The 21,311-nt window shown below is 34.9% G+C and overlaps 2 protein-coding genes across 2 annotated transcripts; both read right to left on the bottom strand.

The window, feature by feature from the left end:
* Positions 1-762: 762 nt before the first annotated feature.
* On the bottom strand, positions 763-1,779 carry LOC109192071 (defensin D2-like). Its single transcript, XM_019342669.1, has 2 exons — positions 1,648-1,779; positions 763-1,102 (listed from the first exon to the last, which is right to left on the bottom strand). Exons 1-2 carry the CDS (start codon positions 1,709-1,711, stop codon positions 924-926), a joined length of 243 nt encoding a protein of 80 aa, XP_019198214.1. The 5' UTR covers positions 1,712-1,779; the 3' UTR covers positions 763-923.
* A 3,488-nt stretch (positions 1,780-5,267) lies between these two features.
* LOC109192072 (defensin SD2-like) lies at positions 5,268-6,216 on the bottom strand. Its single transcript, XM_019342670.1, has 2 exons — positions 6,112-6,216; positions 5,268-5,620 (listed from the first exon to the last, which is right to left on the bottom strand). The coding sequence occupies exons 1-2, from the start codon at positions 6,173-6,175 to the stop codon at positions 5,451-5,453; spliced, it is 234 nt and encodes a 77-aa protein (XP_019198215.1). The 5' UTR covers positions 6,176-6,216; the 3' UTR covers positions 5,268-5,450.
* Positions 6,217-21,311: the final 15,095 nt, after the last annotated feature.

Below are 21,311 nucleotides of genomic sequence, written 5' to 3'. Positions count from 1 at the left end.
GTTTTCTTAAACTTGTTTACCATTATATTAATGTGACCCCGGTTTACGGTTGATACGCCATAAAATAGCCTTATATTTGTGCTTATTTATGCTTATTTTTGACTTAATGAACAATGCTTAAATTGGTGTATGAATTAATGCCAAATTATGCAAGAGATATTTGAAATTGGTGATTCATTTATGAGAATAGATAGGGTTACATCATACCTATATCTTTCATATTTTTATTTTTTTTGGAATATATCCAGGGTTTTCACCGTCAGACACAGTGACTAATCCCCTAGCTGGATTGTATGCACCTCTTTTGGGTGGGACAGCTGGCCTGGAGATTTAAGGCTGCTCCATTCCCAAAGCCAAGGATCGAACCTTTGACCTTTGGTTAAGGGTGAATGACGAGAATAGTTTCTTACTTTTCTTTAAGAAAGGGAGTTTGAAGGAAATGAGCACACAAAGTGTTTGTTGAATTGCATCATCTAGTCAAGTTGCCATGAGAATAGGACTTAGGATTAGTTGATAGTCTAATTAATCACGAGAATGACGTTGACATTTACACCATTTCCCCAATGTGGACATTTGGAATTGCATAACTTAAACTTACCACACAAGGTATTCTATTAAAGTTGTTTAGTTCAAATATCTCTTTCATTTATTATCTTTTATTTCACTTGTTAACTTTATAGATTATGATCATGCAACACTCAATTGTCGATTAATTAGCTTTCAAACAGTATACGAAGTAGTGCTTAACCTCTCACTAAATACCCTTAAAGTCATTCCTTGAGGATGATACTGTTAATTTTCATATAACCATTAAAACCAACTTTCAACCGCGCTTAAAATTTAACAAGCAGATCATAGAGAAGCTAAGGCTCCATGGTTCGTTGGATTTGTAACATTTATTGTTTAGCCATTATATCGATGAATTAGCAAGGCTTATTGCAGATGCAGCGGCGCCTAAACCCTCTGCACTCGCCGTCCGGGAACCCCTCCGTCAGGCAAACCGCTGCGCAGTTACTTTTCCGACCACATAATCCCTTGTACTTGGCGCTCGGCGTCTCGCACTTCCTCGCCTCCGCCATCAATATTGTGTTTCTCCCCAGCTCTGCACACAATTACAACATACATTCATTCATATGCATATTTACAAGGCAATTTATATCATGGACCAGGGTCCACAGAGTATTATGAATCTTAAATCAAATACAAATTTATCATCTTATGGCACATAATTTATAACACAAGACACAAAAATTCAAATAAACATGTGCCACGGTCCATAGTGCACTGTTAACCTTAGTCCATGGTATAAGGATTGTATTTATAAAACAACAAAAATCGGAGTTTTGGGTCCTGTTGGGCGAAGGCTAATATTAGACCAAGCCTAGCATTCGGTGGCTGAGATTGTTGGGCGGAGGCTGGAATAAGGCCAAGCCTAGCACTCAGTGGCTGGGATTGTTGGACGAAGGCCGATAAGGGCTTAAAGGGCCAAATCCAGCACCCAGTATGTTGAAAACGAAATTGTGTGCCAGTATAAGAAAATAAAATTGCGACTTCGCTACTGGCTATAGCTTTAGGCGTAGGTGGTAAGCATTTAATCATAACAATTAAGTACAGTTCAGTTAAGATGAAAGGAAGGAGGAGGCAAACCAGTGGCCATGAACAGCATGACAAAGAGAAGGGAAGCTGCAAATGAACGGAGAGATGAAGCCATGTTTTGCAGAGTATGAAGAAGATATATAGATGGAGTTGTTTTCCGGGTAGCCTTATGTATTTATAAGATATGGTGGTGTAAGTGAATTGTTGAGGCTTTGGTATTGGTAGTTTATATAATAAGAGGAAAGCGTTTAGGCTCCGCCTAACTTCTACTATACCAGTAAAGTTAAGTACGTACTTTCGAGCAATAGCAATGTGCGGGTTTATATTTTACCAAAAATAATAATATAGATTTAGCTCATTATAGTTATTGATAATTGCCTATAACAACTTCGTATAAAGTAAGAGTGTTAAAGACACATGTTTGGTTTACTCATTTACCTAAACTTTAAGGTTAGAATACGTGAACCCCTCCGGTTTGCCCTTTGAACTTTTCAAAAGACTTAATACCCAAAATAGTCCTTCGACTATGTCGTAATTACCAATTTGGTCCTCGATTATCATTCTTACCCAATTAAGTCCTCAACTATATAATTTTTACCCAATTTAGTCCTTTGTCAATTTGACTGTTTGTTGACTGTTAAAAGTGGAAATAAAGTTGTAATTTTACAAGTTTTCTCTTTCCTCCTCATTTAGCAGCGCTAAACCATGTAGCAATAAGCTCCGGTTGGGTTCTAAACCTGTCAGTATCGAAGTAGTGGTTATGCATCGGATAGCCCATGAATTTGATTTCCAACGATTTTTTGACGATCGAAATCTGATTGGAGTGTATTGCTGCATGGTTTGGCGCTGCTAAATGGAGAGGAAGGAGAAATCTTGTAAAATTATAATTTTATCCTGACTTTTGACAGTCAACAAACAGTCAAATTAATACAGAGGACTAAATTGGGTAAGAATTGTATAGTTGAGGACTAAATTGGGTAAGAATTGTATAGTTGAGGACTTAATTGAGTAAAAGTTACATAGTTGAGGACTTAATTGGGTAAGAATGGTAGTTGAGGACCAAATTGGTAATTATGGCATAGTCGATGGACCATTTTGGGTATTAACTCTTTTCAAAAATAACTTTGAAAATAGTCTTACTTTCATATTAATTAAAATAAGGAATAAGGTTCAAATTAGCTACTGAACGTAACCTGAAAATGGAATAGGCCACTGAACGAAAAAAATATGCAATTAGACCACTGAACACTCAAAAACGTGCAATTAGGCCACTGAACTCCAAATGTATGCAATTTCACCAAATAGCAGGCTACCATCAATTTTAGCAGGTTACCTGCTTACGTGGCGGCTGAGTTGGCATTTTTAATAATTTTTAAATAATTTTTAATAACTTTTAATAATACATTTTTAAAAAAAAATTGAAAAAATAAATAAATAAATTTTAAAAAAATTAAATTTGTTTTAAATAATTTTTTTAACAAAACTTTATTATTAAACTTTATTAAAAATTATTAAAAATGCCAACTCAGCTGCCACGTAAGCAGGTAACCTGCTAAAATTGATAGTAACCTACTATGAGGTGAAATTGCATACATTTGGAGTGTTCAGTGGCCTAATTGTACTTTTTTTTCGTTCAGTGACCTAATTGCATTTTCATGTTACGTTCAGTGGCCAATTTGAACCTTATTCCTTCTATGAATAGTAGTAGTAGTATCTTCTTTCTTTTTTAAAAAATTAATTACACTTTCTTTTTTAAAAATTATACAAATTTATCTTCTTGCAATTTTCAAGATATATATATATTTTTTTAGTTGGAGGCGTTCTTAGTGGAGATGCCGGTGGTGTTGGCTACAGAGCTGATTTCGTCATTTTTTGTCGTCAAGGAGGGTTTGGCGTACCAGCACAAGAACTCCAAATCTCTCATCTGGAAAATACAGATTTTCTCTAATCTGTCGCTATGAAATGCCTTTGAGAAAACAGAGGTTCTTTTTCAATTCGAGTCATTTCCAAGATCTGAACCAAGAAATTTCCACTATATTGGATGTTTTGCCAATAAAAAGATTGAATTTGCCTGATGATGTTAGGAAACAAGTAGTACTGTTATAGAAACAATCGAAAAAACCTAAACTTTTCATTGATGAGAACGATGAGTCTTTGAGCATGAACAATATTTATTTATGAGTAAATACCCAAAATGGTCCATCGACTATAGCTAAATTCACAAATTGGTCATCGACTTTTAATTTTAACCAATTAAGTCCTTAACTTTGCAATTTTGACATGATTTGGTCCTCCATCTATTTGACCGTTTGTTGACCGTGATCAACGATCTCCAGAAGAACCTTCAGCTCTCGTCGGAGCACGTGGAGGCCTCCATGATGATGTTGCACTGGTTCGGAAACACACCGTCTTCTTCGCTCTGGTACGAACTCAACTACATTGAATCCAAAGGAAGGATGAAGAAAGGCGACCGGATTTGGTAAATTGCTTTCGGCAGTGGATTCAAATGTAACAGTGCGGTCTGAAAATGCAACCGAAACCTTAAAAAACCGACGGTGGACCATGAAATTACATATATATCCTCAAAGATCACAGTCAACAGACGGTCAAATAGATGGAGGACCAAATCGTGTCAAAATTACAAAGTTAAGGACTTAATTGGTTGAAATTGAAAGTCGATGACCAATTTGTGAATTTAGCTATAGTCGAGGGACCATTTTGGGTATTTACTCTTTATTTATTTACCATTCACATTCTTCCGTGAAATTGTTTTGATAATTTTATGTTAATCTCTCTCTCTCTCTATATATATACATAGTATCTATTTGTACTTAATGTATAAAAATATAATTGCACAATATTAGTATAATTATCTAATAACTATTATGTTAGCTAAGCTAATAATTATACTAATATTAGTATAATACAATTAAACATGAGTTGTTGGATTTATTTTTATAATAATTACAATCAATTCATTCAGGTATGGAGGAGGAAAAAAATGTGATATAGTAAAAAAGAATATATTTAAGACATAAAAGTATAATTGCACAGCAATTAATATAATGTCTTAATAATTATTATGGTATTTAAGCTAATCATGATGGATGAATTTTTTTTATAATAATTACAATTAAATTATTTCTTTCTTTTTTTTTTCATATTTATTTTAGTAATAATATAATTACATAAATCATACTTTAATTTTCAAGATAATTGCAAGCAAACGAATCATATATTATCTAATTAATTAAGTGATACTTTTATACTAATTTTATAATCAAATAAATAAACATTTTTTAATATTAAAATTGTTTATAATATTTTTTAATTTTATTATCTAAATATATAATAACTTTTTTTCTATCCCTACTAGTAATATTAATACCACCGCGGTTTTGGGTGCTTAAAATTTAACAAGTAGAGAGAGAAAAGTCCATGGTTGAATTTGTAACATTTATTTAGCCATACACCTACACAGAGATCAGAGCAGCTAAAGAATATGGACACGCTCTAGACTGTGTGCATTCACGTTGTGTCTCAATCTCACGAAAAGATATTGTCTCATATGAACATAATGGTATGTATATATATATATATATATATATATATATATATATATATATATATAGAGTAGTGTGCGGACTAATTACGGGCACACACAATAATACACATCAGATTTTAAACTCAAACTTTATTAGTTAATAAACTTAATACACAATACATGCAAACTATGGCACACGATTATACCAATCCGTACAGTCCTTTATAATATAGTGCTCATCATTTGAACTCAACTATATATATATATAGAGAGAGAGAAGGAGAGAGGTTGATTGATGAATTAGCAAGGCCTAATGCACATGTCTGGATGCCCCTCCTTCGCAGGTGCCGTCGATTAACTCCTCGTACTTCCGGCAAACCCTTGAGCAAGACGCTGACGTAAAACATGGCCTCTCGTACTTGGCGCTCGGCGTCTTGCAATTCCTCGCCTCCGCCACCATTATTGTGTTTCTTCCCACCTCTGCAAACAATTACAGCGTACATTCATTCATATGCATATTTATACGGCAATTTATATCATGGACCAGGGTCCAAATAACATTATGGATTATGAAATGAAACAATAAGGTACAAAATACAATACAAGATATAAAAAACTCACATAAACATGCACCAGGTCTCACATGCACTGTGAACCCTAGTCTATGGTATATGGATTGTATTTATAAAACAACAAAAATGGGAGTTTTGGGTCAATACTATTGGGCAGAGGCTAGCATAAAGCGAAACCTAGCACCTGGTGGTTGGCAATTGTTGGGCGGATGCCTGTAAGGGTTTAAAGGGTCAAATCTAGCACTTAATGTGTGGAAAATGTGTGATAATATAAGGAAATAAAATTGCACATTCGCTACTGGCCATAGCTTTAGGAGTAGGTGGTAAGCGTTTAATCCTAACAATTAAGTACAGTTCTGTTAAGAAGAAAGGAAGAAGAAGAAGTAGGAGAAGGCAAACCAGTGGCCATGAACAGCATCACAAACAGAAGGGCAGCTGCAAATGAACGGAGAGATGAAGCCATGTTTTAATTTGCAGAGGATGAAGAAGATAGATGCATGTATTATATTGGTAGTTTATTTATATAATAAGAGGAAAGCCTTTAGGCTCCGCCTAACTTGCATTCAAAAAAAAAAAAGGCTCCGCCTAACTTCTATTTTACCACGTTTTCTCCCAACAAGTAAAGTTAACTACGTACTTTCGAGCAATTGCAGTGTGCCGGTTTAAATTTTACCAAAAATAATAATATAGATTTAGCTCATTATAGTTACGGACAATCGCCTATAACAACTTCTGATAAGGTAAGAGTGTTAAGATACATGTTTGATTTACTCATTTACCAAAACTTTTTAAGGTTAGAACTTAGAATACGTAGGTGAACCCCTCGGGTTTCCCCTTTGAGAACTAATTACCTTTCAAAAATAACTTTGAAATGTAGTCTTACTTTCATATTAACCAAATTTTTTTTTAATTTTATTTTATCAATAAAAAAAACTCCGTTATATTTTATTTTATTTTACCACATAATCTTGCTAGCAATTGTAGCGCTGTAGATGGCCTTAGATTCGGCATTCTCTCAACTTGAGACCAACTTTTTTTTAAGTGGTATAGGATAAGTGGAACGTAACCAAGGACCAAAATCTGTCTGTTCTGTAGCTATCTCTATCTGAAAATGATAAAGCACTCCCGTCACATATTTTAATTTTATTGGAGGGAGAAGAAACGAAAGTAATAAAAATTGTAATTTATATTTTTATGAATGAATTAGAGTGGCCCTCATGGTCAGCTAAACTGGTCATAGAGGTGAAAGTTCGGAAGGATGATCAGGGATTGAGTCTCACCAGCTGTAGTGTTAGGGTTCAACCTTTTGAAACAATGAATGAATTAAAGTGTGCCAGTTAAATAGGAAATAGAAAATGAGAGTATGTGTAATATTACTCATCTCTATCTACTAGTCAATATTTAACTTGGTTGAAAATAACCTAAATTATTCTTCTAAATTTAGTCCTTAATATCTGTATTCTTATGTAATATTACATATTTGGTTGTGCATGTTTTAATATTTGATTTCAAAATAAATCCTTTAAAAAAAAATAAGCATGGAGATAGAAAGCATCTTCATCCTTATTATATTTTAAATAAATGACATCCTTTATCCTCTCAATTAAAACTCTTTTGACTTTTTCTCCTCCTATATTTTAATTGTATTCATCATCTTCCACAACTCTTCAACGCCCAGCAACTCCTTAAAGTTCCAACTCCAATCGTTCGTTCATTTCAATATGTTAAATTTTAATATGTAAAAAAAAAACATTTAAATTTAAAACTATTTTAATTTTATGAAAATATCCTTTTGTCTTTTTACATTTATCAGCTTATTATAGAGGACAAGTATATTTTAGAGGACTGTGAGGACAGATGTAGTGTGTGCCATTAGCTGGTATGTCGTGTGCATGGCCGAATGTAGTCGTGTGCCACAGTTTGTATGTCGCGTGTTAGATTTGTTAATTTATAGAGCCTGAGTTCGAAACATGATGTTTACATTTATTCTTGTGTGCCTGGTATTAATTTGTTGTGTGCCCATTATTTACCCTCACAGTCCTCTATATATTGTTGTCCTCATTTGAACTCAACCATATATATATATATATATATATATATATATATATATATATATATATATATATAATGCTGACCTCCCAGGAAAAATATCCTTAAAGAACTCGGATAGCATATCCTTATGCAATCCCAAAAGAAAAAAGGAAACATTGACACAAAAAGCAAACTAGAGACAAATGTTAGGGAAGTCAATAAGTGAAAGAAAAAAAGAGGAGATGGTGTCTAACGGTAGCAACACTAACCATATCCTCGATAGACTAGCCATATTTCAACACATTTACTTTGGATTAGAGTCATTGTCAATAATTTCATAACGATATCGGGAGAAATCAAAACACAAAAGGAAATAGTGACCACGATGAAGAATGAGGAAAAAATCCTGCACACAAAACGACTAATTAAGACGCCTACAAACTAGCGAACCCCCAACAAAGAAAAAAAAACACACAACACACAAAACACAAGAATCCACAAAAAATAAAATAAAAAATAAAAAACAGCCAATAATAGATGTCCACATACCTCGGCTGGCAGTTCCAACAGGTGGTCCCCGCCTCTTCGATGTACCACGGTCCCCACCAACAACCATTGCTACATGGAAGTGAAGAACGAAGGAGGAATCAGTTAAGTCGACGCAAATCGCGGATGCCTTCTACGCACGGAGAGAGAGACGAACGCGGATTGGGAGAAACACCAAACGTGCACATGTAAGTGCAAGTGAAGGACTAATTTGACTAGGATAGTATGTAAGCAAAATACCACAATTACCCCCCTAAACATAAAAACTTAATAATCTTACTGTAGAAACACATTAACCGACCGATACAATCATGGCCATCCAAACTTAAAATCCAACGGTCCCATTTCATCCTCACGTTTGTATTTTAAGGTGTGTTTTACCTGAATGTGTGTGTGTGTGTGTATATATATATATATATATATATATATATATATATATATATATATATATATATATATATATATATATATATATATATATATATATATATATATATATATGTATGTATAGACACACACACACTTGTTACACTTTGAGTGGCGATTGATAATATCAAATTACCAATGCACAATTTTTTTTTATGCAAATATAGGGTCAAGATCCAGTGCTAAAAATGGCGCACCTAGCTTAAGTGTTAGTATAACAAGTCTTAAGTGTTAAAATGGCACACCTTAAGTCTTAACATCGCGCACCTTCAATTTCTAAAAATGGCGCACCTTAAGTATTACAAAGATGCACCTTAAGTAGTAAAATCACGCACCTTAATTAAGTATAAAATGGCGCACCTTAAGCGTAGAACTTATGCACCTTAAGTTTATAACTGACGCACTTTAAATGTTCAAATGACGTACCTTTAATGTTAAAAGAACGCACCTTAACCTATGGAAAGACGCACCTAAAGTTTTAGAATAACGCACTTAAAGCTTCAACAAAAAACGCATGCACCTTAGGTTCTAACTGAATAACTGACGCACCTTCATCACAGAAACCATGCACCATAAGAAGGAACACGACGCACCTTAAATTTGATCAATACGGAAAATGGCCAAATGGCCACTGCGTTTTTTTTTTAAATCCCTGTCAATCCTGGACATTGATTTTGGTAAGATCAATGACTCTCATCTCACCGCATATTTCACCTGGGCACAGTAACCGCATCATCTCTCTATCATATATATTTGATCAATACGGAAAATGACCAAATGGCCACTGCGTTTTTTTTTTTAAATCCCTGTCAATCCTGGACATTGATTTTGGTAAGATCAATGACTCTCATCTCACCGCATATTTTACCTGGGCACAGTAACCGCATCTTCTCTCTATCATACATATATATATATATATATATATATATATATATATATATATATATATATATATATATATATATATAAAATAGAGATCAAATGCGGTAATAGGCCTCAGGTAAAATATGGGGTTTAATTATCTCAGCCCTTGATCTAATCAAAATTAACAGCCTAGATTGAAGAAAACTTAAAAAAAAAAATACGGTGGCAATTTGGTATTTTTGGATATTGGTCAAACTTAAGGTGCATCGTTATCCTTCTTAAGGTGGGTCGTTTTCCTTCTTAAGGTGCGTGGTTTCTATGCTTAAGGTGTATTTTTCGTTGAAACTTAAGGTGCGTTTTTTGTTTAAACATAAGGTGTGTCGGTTTAAAGCTTTATGTGCGTGATTTTTCTTCTTAAATTACGTCTTTGTAACACTTAAGGTGCACCACTTTTATAAACTGAAGGCGGGCAATGTTAAGACTTTTGCCTCATTTTAACACTTAAGGTGCGTTGTTCTAACACTTAAGGCAGTTCATCTTTCTATACGCGCGTTTCTTTAAAAGTTTTCATTGATTTTTGTCGTTGATCTATATTTGATCAACGACTCAGATCTAATCGCATGTTCGCACTTGATACCTCCTTCACACCTGATCTCACTCACACACACACACACACACACACACACACACACACACACACACACACACTTAATGTAACACCCCCTAAAAACATGCTATAAAATGCCTTAAAACATGCAGATAATGGAACTGAACATTCAACACAGCGGAAGTCTGAACGATAGATAGATAGGTAAAGTCTGATACACAGGGTGTTATGCCACGTTCACCACAAAGATGAACGCACAGGCAATATCTGCAATGTTTAAAACTAATCCCATAAATTCAAAGTTCTACAACTACACTGGCTCACAGGCCACAAAACGAGAGGGGAAACTATTCCAGCAAGTACTAGACCACGCGCTCGCCTAGACATCACCTGAAAGAACACAATAAAACATGGGACGACGCCCGGTCAGCGAATAATGCTGGTAACCCACCAATACATGTGAAATATCGTACATAAGTAAGATATAAGTTGTAAAGCCATTTTCGAAACGGAATACATAAGTATATAAGTACAAAACCAAGAGCAATAGTCATCACAAAACTCAACACTCTCATCAATAACACGGGAACACATCCCAAGACCACAAGGAACAACATGACTCGCCAAAAAGAGTCAAGGCATGATCTATCATCACTCAATAGATCAAAACCCGACAATCACAACGCAAAGGAATAAGACTCACCCAAGGGCAACACATGCCTCTGTGACTACACACGTCACAAGAGAAGAACTTACCACAATGGCTACACAAGCCCTCGTGACATCACCCATCACGAGTTGATATGCCTTCCTTATGCCCGGTTCCAACCTTATGGCTACCCCCAACCTTGTACCTTCTTTCCAACCATTACCTCCAGGACCCCTGTACTTCTTAGTCCAACATTTTCCCTCCTGGGACCGTCGTCCCCCACCAACAAACCACCAACAAGACCACCAATTTCATAGTAAACGAGGGTACGTACACACACACGGCAACACATGCCACCCAAGAATCACGTGGACCCATCACTCAGGCCACAACTCCATAATCACGTCACGGCCACCACGAGGAACGCTGCAATACCTTGGTGACTAGTGTCCCATACCACTAATCGTGCAATCCAGGTGAAGCCACGCACACATCACACCTCAACAGGAATCAATCAACGGATCACAACAAAGATATGAAACCATACTCAATCAAGGAATGGATCACAGTCCAACAACAACAACGATGAATAACACACGTTATCATCAACCAATCGGAAGGTACAAACAACACACATGCTAGCATTTAAACACCGAACTAGCGTGCTCTTCAAACGGGTAAACCAAAGATACTTCAGTAGAACACACAAGACTCATCACGGTTCAACGAAACACAATGTTGAACACTTAGCATGATTCACGACACCAAAAACCTACATGGAGACCTACCACATAGTTCTAGACATACGAAACATCAAGAAGACACTCAAATAGTTCCACAAAAGAACATCGGGAAGTGAAAAGACCAAATACCGAGTCAAAAGGATCACGGGGAACAAATCCCATCATAACACCGAAGTGTTACCCCGCGGGTGGACCCACGGGTAGGCTCCCACCCGTGGTTCCGCCCGCGGGTACACTACGCACCGGCCTACGTTCCCCGCGGGTGGGCGGCGGGTTGGAGCTCTACCCGTCGTTCCGCCCGCGGGTACATATACCTGTACAAAATAATCCCTTCGGGGATTTTCAACTCCAAGCTCAAATTCAAGTCCAAAACATGCCAAATCTCACCAAATACAAAAAAATAACTTGAATCAAAGGAAATGCCAAGCAATGGCACAAATGAACCCTAAACACAAGCTCTAGATATGCATTTTCACAAGATCATGCATCAACACTCACATTTCATAGCAAAACACATGTAGAATCCAAGAAATCACATATAGGTAAGCAAAATAGGTTTTGTAGAGCATGGGTTACCTCTTGTAGACTAAAGACTTCACTTTACACCTTAATAAGCTCTTCTCAAGGCTCACCTTCCAAACCCACTTCAAGAACAAACCAAAAGATCATATAGATCCTACCTTTAAGAAAAGACACCTAAGATGAAACCAAAAACACAAGATGAACTTAGATCTTACCCTCCTAGATGCCCAAATATAAGAAAGGTTGAATCTTGGAAGCAACTCTTGAAGTCTTGGCAAGGCTCCAACTTGGCTTGGAAGAAAAGCTACTCACCTTTTTAGAGAGAAGGTGGAGCTAGATTTTTAGAAAGTGTAAGGATAGAATGAAGATGGTCTACTAGGTTAGGTTACAATACTAACACCATGTGAAAGGTCAAGAATGCCCTTACTAACATTAGGAAGTGTAAGGAACAAGGGAACTCCTTACAAAGCTCAAGGTACAACTTTGGCTTTGGGGTTGACTAGTCAATTATTAGTCCCCAAGTATTGAATTTTCAAGATTTTTAGGAATTAATTCACCCATTGAAATAGGATTAATTACTCACACTACAAGAAAATTGTCCATTAATGAGAGGTAAAATCGTCACTAAGAATCCAAAAACCATCATAAAAGACTTTTAATGATGGGAAATTTACCGTCACCACCCGTCGTTATTTCTTCCGTAGATAAAAACAAATAGCGACGGGATATGATACCGTCATTAATAAGCAATTTAGTGATAGTGTGTTTACCGTCACTAAAACGTTCTTTTTACGACAAAAAATCCCGTCACTAATACAACTACTCACTAGCATAATTTCCTCTCATTATATTCTTATAACGATAGAAAATACCGTCATTAATACTACTATTTTTACTAACAAATAGTATTATTTTTTAATTTGTATATATATTGTTACTTCTCATTAAATATTCATTTTTGTAATACATTTCTTTTTCTCACTAATCGATATTATGTTATGTTATAACTATAAATATTATATTGATCTATAATGCAATTAAAGTAAACTCGATCAATATATTAAAAGACTTCATCATTAATACCAAAATAAAATGTTTCATACAACTTTGTAAAGACTAAAGACAAAGAAATTAATTATAACAAATAGCCATAGTAATGTATATGTTGGCTAGCTATTTTGCCAGAAGTCTTTTGTATTTGAACTAACTAGTATTTGCACCCGTGCGATGCACGGAATGAATATGTTGTAATATATTAAGAATATATGAATCGATAAATAATTATTTAAATTAGAACATCAAATATTATATACTGCACTTAAAGATATGATTTGAATCGTTTATATATTTTGATGTTATCATTGCTTGAATTTGTGCAAATAATTGCTCAAATTAATAGCTAATGTCTAGATGTACGGATGTGGTCCTATAATTTTGAAGATTTTATTTATCATTGTTTAGTATTTTCATACATTAGGTAAATGTGCTTGTTCTCTAACAACTCAGTTATAGAAATGAATTGCTATCCATATTCATTTGTATGGAAGATAAATATATATATATATATATATATATATATTTGTCTAGATATATAGCAATTTTTTCATTTAAAAAAAATTAATATCATCGATTATATTTACACATTATTGAAACCTCTTTGTAGACGACATTGGTAGTGACAACACAATCTTGTTCATCTTCGTCTAGAGCTAACATCTTCTCCATCAGGACGGGTTACTTGGGTGAAAATATATAATGGTAGAATATCACTCAATTAGTTATCCTTTTATATTTTCAGTCAATTCGTAATATCAGATTGATTTTCAGCCAATTATTCTTTTTTATTTTCAATCAATTAGAATATCAAATGTAGTGATATTTTTACCTAACTTCCGTTCCATTTTTAATTTACCTTTACTATTGTTTAAAATATGCATTTACTATTGATAATGTAGAATATTATTATTGGAATATTTTCCTCCAATTTTTAATTTTCATTCCATTTTTAATTAAAATGCAATGATCTTACCATTTTTTAGTCAATTATAGATCATTTTTTATTTGCAGTCAATTATTAATATTCATTTCCTTTTATATTTTCAGTCAATTAGTAATATTAGATTCATTTTCAGTTAATTATTCTTTTTTATTTCCAATCAATCAGCCAATTAGAATATAGATGCAGTGATATTTTTACCTAATTTTCGTTCCATTTTAATTTGATGATGTAAAATATTATTAATGAAATATTTTCGTTCCATTTTTTATTTATCTTTACTATTTTTTAAAATATGTCTTTACTATTTGATGATGTAAAATATTATTATTAAAGTATTTCCTTTCCATTTTTAATTTTCCTTTACTTCTAACCAAAAAAAAAAAAAAAAAAAAAAAAAAAAAAAAGACTTTGGACTTCTCAATACTTGCCCACATTGATTTTTTTTTTTGGTATACCCAGGGTTTCCACCGTTGGACACAGTGACTAATCCCCTCGCTAAATTGTAAGCACCTCTTTTGGGTGGGACAGCTCGCTTAGAGATTTAAGGCTGCTCCATTCCCAAATCCAAGGATCGAACCCTTGACCTTTGGTTAAGGATGGATGAGTCCTTTACACTCAACCACACCCTTCAGGTTACTTGCCTACATTGATGTGCAAGCAATTATGTTTGTAAGAGGAACATTGCTCCTCTTTCCAAACATTTTCAATGTGATATCAAAATGATCCCACATCATTTACAAAGGGAGCCCGTGACTTCCTTTTGTCTTCTCCTTATTTTTTTTTTAAATTTTAATTTTATTTTGTATATCGTTTTGTTTGGATTATTATTATTATTTATTATTATTATTATTATTATTGACAAATTCGTCATTTTAACAATTTATCTTTAATCAAAACACCAAAATTATTATTTAATAACTAAGTAATTTGCTCCAAACTGCTAAAATCTAAAACAACACATATATTTTGAGTTAACCTTTCCTAACCCCCAATAATAAATAATAAATAAATAAAACTAAAATAAGAAGACAAAGCTAAGGTTTCTTAAATAAGAACCTTTTGACTTCTCAATACTCGCCACATCGATGGACAAACAATTATGTTTGTACCTCTTATATAGAAGAGCTCAGGAGCTCATCTTTTCAAACATTTTCAATTTGGGATGAAAATAAACCCACATCATTTACAAAGGGAGCATGTGGCTCCCCTTTGCCTTTTTTTTTTTTTTTTTTTTTTTTTTTTTTTTTTTAATGTTAATTTTAATTTTATTTTGTATATAGTTTTGTTTGGATTATTATTATTATTATTATTATTATTATTATTATTATTATTATTATTGTTGTTGTTGTTGTTGTTGTTGTTGTTGTTGTTGTTGTTGTTTTGTTGTAATTTTATTATTTGACAAATTCACCAAAATTTTAAGAAATTCGTCTGTTTAATATTTTATATTTAATCAAAAAATCAAAATATTATTTAATAACTTAGCAATTTGCTCCAAACTGCTAAAAACTAAAACAACACATACATTTTGGGTTAATCTATCCAAACCCCCACTAATAATAAATAAATTAATTAATAAAAACTAAAATAAGAAGACAACGCTAAAGCTTCTTGAATAAGAACCTTTTGACTTCTCAATACTTGCCCACATCGATGTGCAAGTAATTATGTTTGTAAGAGGAGTTTTGCTCCTCTTATATAGATAAGCTCTCTCGTTTCAAACATTTTCAATGTGTGATCAAATCCATATCATTTACAAAATGAGTCGGTGACTCCTTTTTGTTTTTTCTTGTTTTTTTTATTTAATTTTAATTTTATTTTGTATATAGTTTTGTTTGGATTATTATTATTATTATTATTATTATTATTATTATTATTATTATTATTATTATTATTATTATTATTATTATTATTATTATTATTATTATTATTATTATTATTGTTATTGTTATTGTTATTGTAATTGTTATTGTTATTGTTATTGTTGTTGTTGTTATTGTAATTTGATAATTTGGTGAATTCTCCAAAATTTTAAAAAATTCGCTTGTTTAACATTTTATATTTAATCAAAACATCAAAAATATTATTTAATAACTTAACAATTTTCTCCAAACTGCTAAAAACAACACATACATTTTGGGTTAATCTTAGTCAAACCCCCTAATAAATTTTTTTAAAAAAAAAACTAAAATAAGAAACCATTAAAATAAGGTTTCTTAAATAAGAGCCTTTTGAAACGTTGGGCTTCAATAGGTTGAGTAAGTCTATATGAACAGATACTACATGTAACACGGTGAATCGAATAGTTATGCTGTGGAACCGTGTCCACTTTGCAAGGTGGACACAGTTCTATGTTCATAATTACTGAACTATATGTTCATAATTATAAAGCTAAATATTCAGAATCTTTGAACTTCATATTCATAATTATTGAACTCTATATTCACAATTACAAAACTCTATGTTCATAATTACTAAACTATATGTTCATAATTATAAAGCTATGAAAATGTACCGTGATACTTGAAAAATAAACGTTATGTGTTTTTATAAGATAATTGTGTTATGCACCAGTTTAGTTAATTAATTAAACTTGTTTATGCAAGAATAAATAATAACTGCAGAAAGCATAAATAAAATAAAAACACAAGGAAATTGTTACGCAGTTCGGAGCTCCTTCTCCTACATCTGCGGGGAAACCCACGTCTGCCCAATCCACTATAGATGTTCACCAAAGGAGTATTACAAGAGGTAACTGAAAACGGCCTCCAGCCTTTACCACTACCACTCTTTCTAACACCTATCCAGGACTGACACACGAACGCCCGAACAATCTACACAAATTGCTTCAGTAGTACCATGTACTGTTCATGCAGTACAATACAAATATTCTTACGAATTAAATCAGAAAATACATTCAAATTATAAATTGCTTTGTAAATATCAGAATAGCTCTCGCAATTGTAATTCTCAGAAAATCGGCAATTGCTTCCTTCGAACTGTGTGTATTTATAATCCTTTCATAAGCCTTGTTTGTCTTGATCCACCCATGTAGCCTTTCCCTTAGCAACACACTGTTCGAACAAGCCTCATCCACTCAATTTGAAAAGCTTCTTTGTGGACTTTAAGAATACAAGGAATGCTGTTCACTAATTATGATCTCACGTGGTCCATAATGAAATAGCAACTCTAAATTAATATTAAAACTAACACTAGTAAAATAAAAATAAAATTGCCAATATTGTGTAAAAATATTTTACACTTACAATCTCCCCCTTTGGCATTTTATTTGGAAAACTTGAGTATCAAATACGTTGGGCAAGAATCAATTTTAAATTTATTTACGGCCCTTAGTATAGACACTTAACAAGACATCAAAGAGAAATAAAACAAATAACTATTGAAGTCTTTTGGACCACATGTGAGTTGAAACCCTGATTAAATTACTCCAAATCTTGAATCATACATAGACGTAGAAACCATAGCAGCATATCAATTCAATCAACGTACTTTGAGTAGATGTCATACCAAAAAAATACTGTTAGTTAGGAGCACCAACACTTCTATTACTCCCCCTAACTAATGGCAGTCCATTATTACTTTTACTAGCATAATCATGTCCAAAATAGCCAAACCAAAATCAATATTGTAGCAGTCAAAACACTTCCAAAATAAACTACCTTCCAAAACATCCGTACTACTCCCCCTTACTCCTAACCAAAACATCCGTACTACTCCCCCTTTTGCCAAAGAAAATGACAAAGGCAGGTGAACATCAAAATAGTGGATCAGAATTACCGTGCAGACGGGGTGCCCCAGTCAGAATCATCGTCTCCCTCTTCAGAGTCAGTACCCGAGTTAGCAGCACCAGAGTGTGCAAGAATCTGAGCATGAATAGCTTCCATACGGGTGATTTCCTTGAGCTGTACATCCCTAAGATTTTCCAGGCCAGCGATGGTGGCTTGTTGAGAGGCAACGGACTGCTGAACCTGCGCAATAGAGGCCTCAAGAGTGAGTAGAATCTGCCGACGATCAACCAAAGTAGTGGGTTCTTTGGGAATCCGTTTAGCGCCCGGACGAGAAGCCGAAGCAGTGTCAGCTGAAGACGCCGGGGCAGAATGCAGTGGTGCCGGAGGTGGAATGTCCGGAAGTTGAGCCAGAGACGCCCGATCATCATAATGACCTCGTTGAGTGAGTCGATCATAAAAAATGTAGGCATTGTCGGGAGTTGTAAGGACTTCCTCCTTATATGGTTGAAAACCATAATCTTGAAGGACTCCGAAGATCAAACATGGAAACGGGAGATGTATTTTGGCCTCCTTTTTCTGCAAAAAAGACATTAAATGAGAGAAAATAACCATGCCAAGGTTGAATGGAAGGCGGTTCCGGATTTTGTATAGGAGTCCAGCTAGTTGTTCAGAAATTTGGTGACGACGCACGGCCGGGACCCAATTCGCGGAAGCTAGGCGCAAAAGCACAGAATAAACCGTGGTGAGCTTCAAGCTAGAAAGACCATCCCGCGGCCATGAAACTACCTTGTTATGAGTGAGAGCAGTAGCTAACAATTGAGGGCTCGGATCCGGTGAGGCAGGATTATTCGGGGTCCCCAAATAAGCATTGATCTCCGTAGGGCCAAAGGGGTACCATTTGCCACGAATGTAGACTTGATGAAACCTTGCGGAGCCTTCAGTAAATGTGTCCAAAGTCAGGTTTGTATAGAATTCGGCCGTCAACCAAGTAGAATACGGACCAACATGCCGGAGGGAAGCAAGTAGATTTTGATCTCGCATCAAGGGGATAATGTTACACTTGGCAGTCAAATCTGCTTCATTGATGGTTTTTTTCAACGATGAAATCTCGGTGAATATGAGTCTGCCAAACTGTCAATAACTCAGGTGAAAGCAGCTTGGGTTTGTAGACCTTGCCCGAACTCCTTGATTTGGAACCTGATGAAGGAGGAATAATTGGAGTATCAACATTAGCTCGGGAACGAGTGATCCTGGGTGGTAGAGTAGACCCCCGTCGTTGATGTTTTCGGTCAGAGGGACCATCTATAGCATCCACATCGATAATCTTTCTCTTTTCAGTGGGACCGGCATCACACAGTTTCTCCTTTCTCTTTTCAGTGGGACCTGCATCACACAATTTCTCCTTTCCCTTACGGGAAGGCTTAGATAAAGGCACAGTAATAAGGGGAACAGAGTCTTGCATTTGTGACATAGGTATAGGGATGGTCTCCGTTTTTGCAGTAGTGGTAGGTATGTGAATGGGAATGGAGAAGGCAGAACACGGCATAGGCATATTTGGAGAAGATAAATGTTGTGCTATATTTCGGATAGAGAAATTGGATGACAAAGAGCTCACATAATCAGAGTAAGACATTAAGGGAGCAGGAAAGCGGGATACGGGATGAGATGCCGGATCATAGGGGTCATTTGGCAATGGTAGAGATTGTACATTTATGGAACAAGAGGGTATAGAGGACACAAACTGCTCAGGTAAAGAAACATTGAAATCAATTTTACGAGAAGAGGATAAATTTCGACCAAGAGGAGAAAGGGAAGAGGGTGATACCACTGGATTGACCGGAGAGAGGAGAGCAGACACTGGTATTGGCTCCGGTATGGCAGACTCGGTTGGAATGGGAAAGGGCACGGCGGAGACATGGCGGGCAAGGGCAAGCAGCTGGCGGCATTCCTTGTCCGTGAGACCATCTAGAAGAGAAGATTGTTGCTTGATGGTGGCTAGAATCCGATCAGTAATTTCGGGTGGAAAAGGTGAATCAGCGTCTATAATTTGATGAAGCATTGTGATTCTTGCAGAGGAGGAAACATATACGAGAAAGGGATTGTCCATTTTTGTGTCTTGGTTCTAGGATTAACAATGGTGGACGAAGATGGAGAAATCTAGATGAAGAAGAAGAAGGTCTCGGCTTTGGGTGAAGGGAATGCAAGGAAAGAGACAAAGCATTTAATGTGATGTGATGTCTTCTCAAAAGGCGTGGGATGAGATGATGGGTAGAAGACCTAGGGTATGATGGGAACAAATTAGAGGGTTTTAGGATAAAAAATAGGTTTTGACTTGAATAAGTCTTCTAGTTGTTTAAGAAGACACGAATAACAAAACAAATAAAAAGTAGGCACATTATAAGTGTATTAGATAAGGAGAAGACAACTTTGATATGTAAAAATAACAAATTCAGCACGATATTGCTTTTATTCCTGAAAAATTCGAAGGAAAAAATAATTAGATTACTAAGAGAAGTAGAATACATAAACTGATAAAAGATTAAATTGTTTACCTGTTGGAGCAATTAAACATTAATCGTACAAACTCCTAGAGCGGCACGAAGTAATTCAAACCTGGATTTATCTAACGGTTTTGTGAATAAGTCTGCAAGATTTTTTTCAGTCGGAATATATTCTAGTTTGATCTCTTTTTCTTCGACTAGTTCTCTGATGAAATGATGACGGATGTCTATGTGTTTTGTCCGAGAGTGTTGAACCGGATTTTTAGATATATTGATCGCGCTCGTATTGTCGCAGAAGAGTATCATATTTTTCTGGTCAAACCCATAGTCAGTCAGCATTCGTCGCATCCATAATAATTGAGTACAACAACTGCCTGCAGCTATGTACTCAGCTTCTGCAGTGCTAAGTGATATTGAATTTTTCTTTTTACTCAGCCAGGCAACCAGATTTTTCCCAATAAAGAAACATCCTCCGGACGTGCTTTTCCTATCGTCGGCGTTACCCGCCCAGTCAGCATCACTAAAACCTGTAAGGCTAAGATTTGTATCAGTAGAATACCAAATACCGTAATTAATTGTACCTTTCACATATTTTATGATACGCTTGACATCCTTGAAATGTGATTCCTTTGGATCTGCTTGATATCGTGCACACATTCCAACACTTACCATGATGTCCGGTCTGCTAGCCGTTAGGTATAGCAGACTACCAATCATACTTCTGTATAAGGTGGAGTCAACTGAAGTTCCTTGATTGTCTTTAGATAATTTTGTAGTTGTAGAGACGGGTGTTTGGGCATCTTTTGCAGATTCCAGACCGAATTTGGATATGAGATTTTTCGCATATTTTGTTTGAGAAATAAATATTCCTTCTTTTGACTGATTTACCTGTAATCCTAGGAAATAAGTTAACTCTCCGATCATGCTCATTTCAAACTCTTGTTTCATAACTTTGACCAGTT

Source organism: Ipomoea nil, unplaced genomic scaffold, assembly GCF_001879475.1.
Source record: "Ipomoea nil cultivar Tokyo-kokei standard unplaced genomic scaffold, Asagao_1.1 scaffold1768, whole genome shotgun sequence".
In the NCBI taxonomy this organism is placed as follows: Eukaryota; Viridiplantae; Streptophyta; class Magnoliopsida; order Solanales; family Convolvulaceae; genus Ipomoea; species Ipomoea nil.
This window is presented reverse-complemented; position numbering and strand designations above follow the sequence as displayed.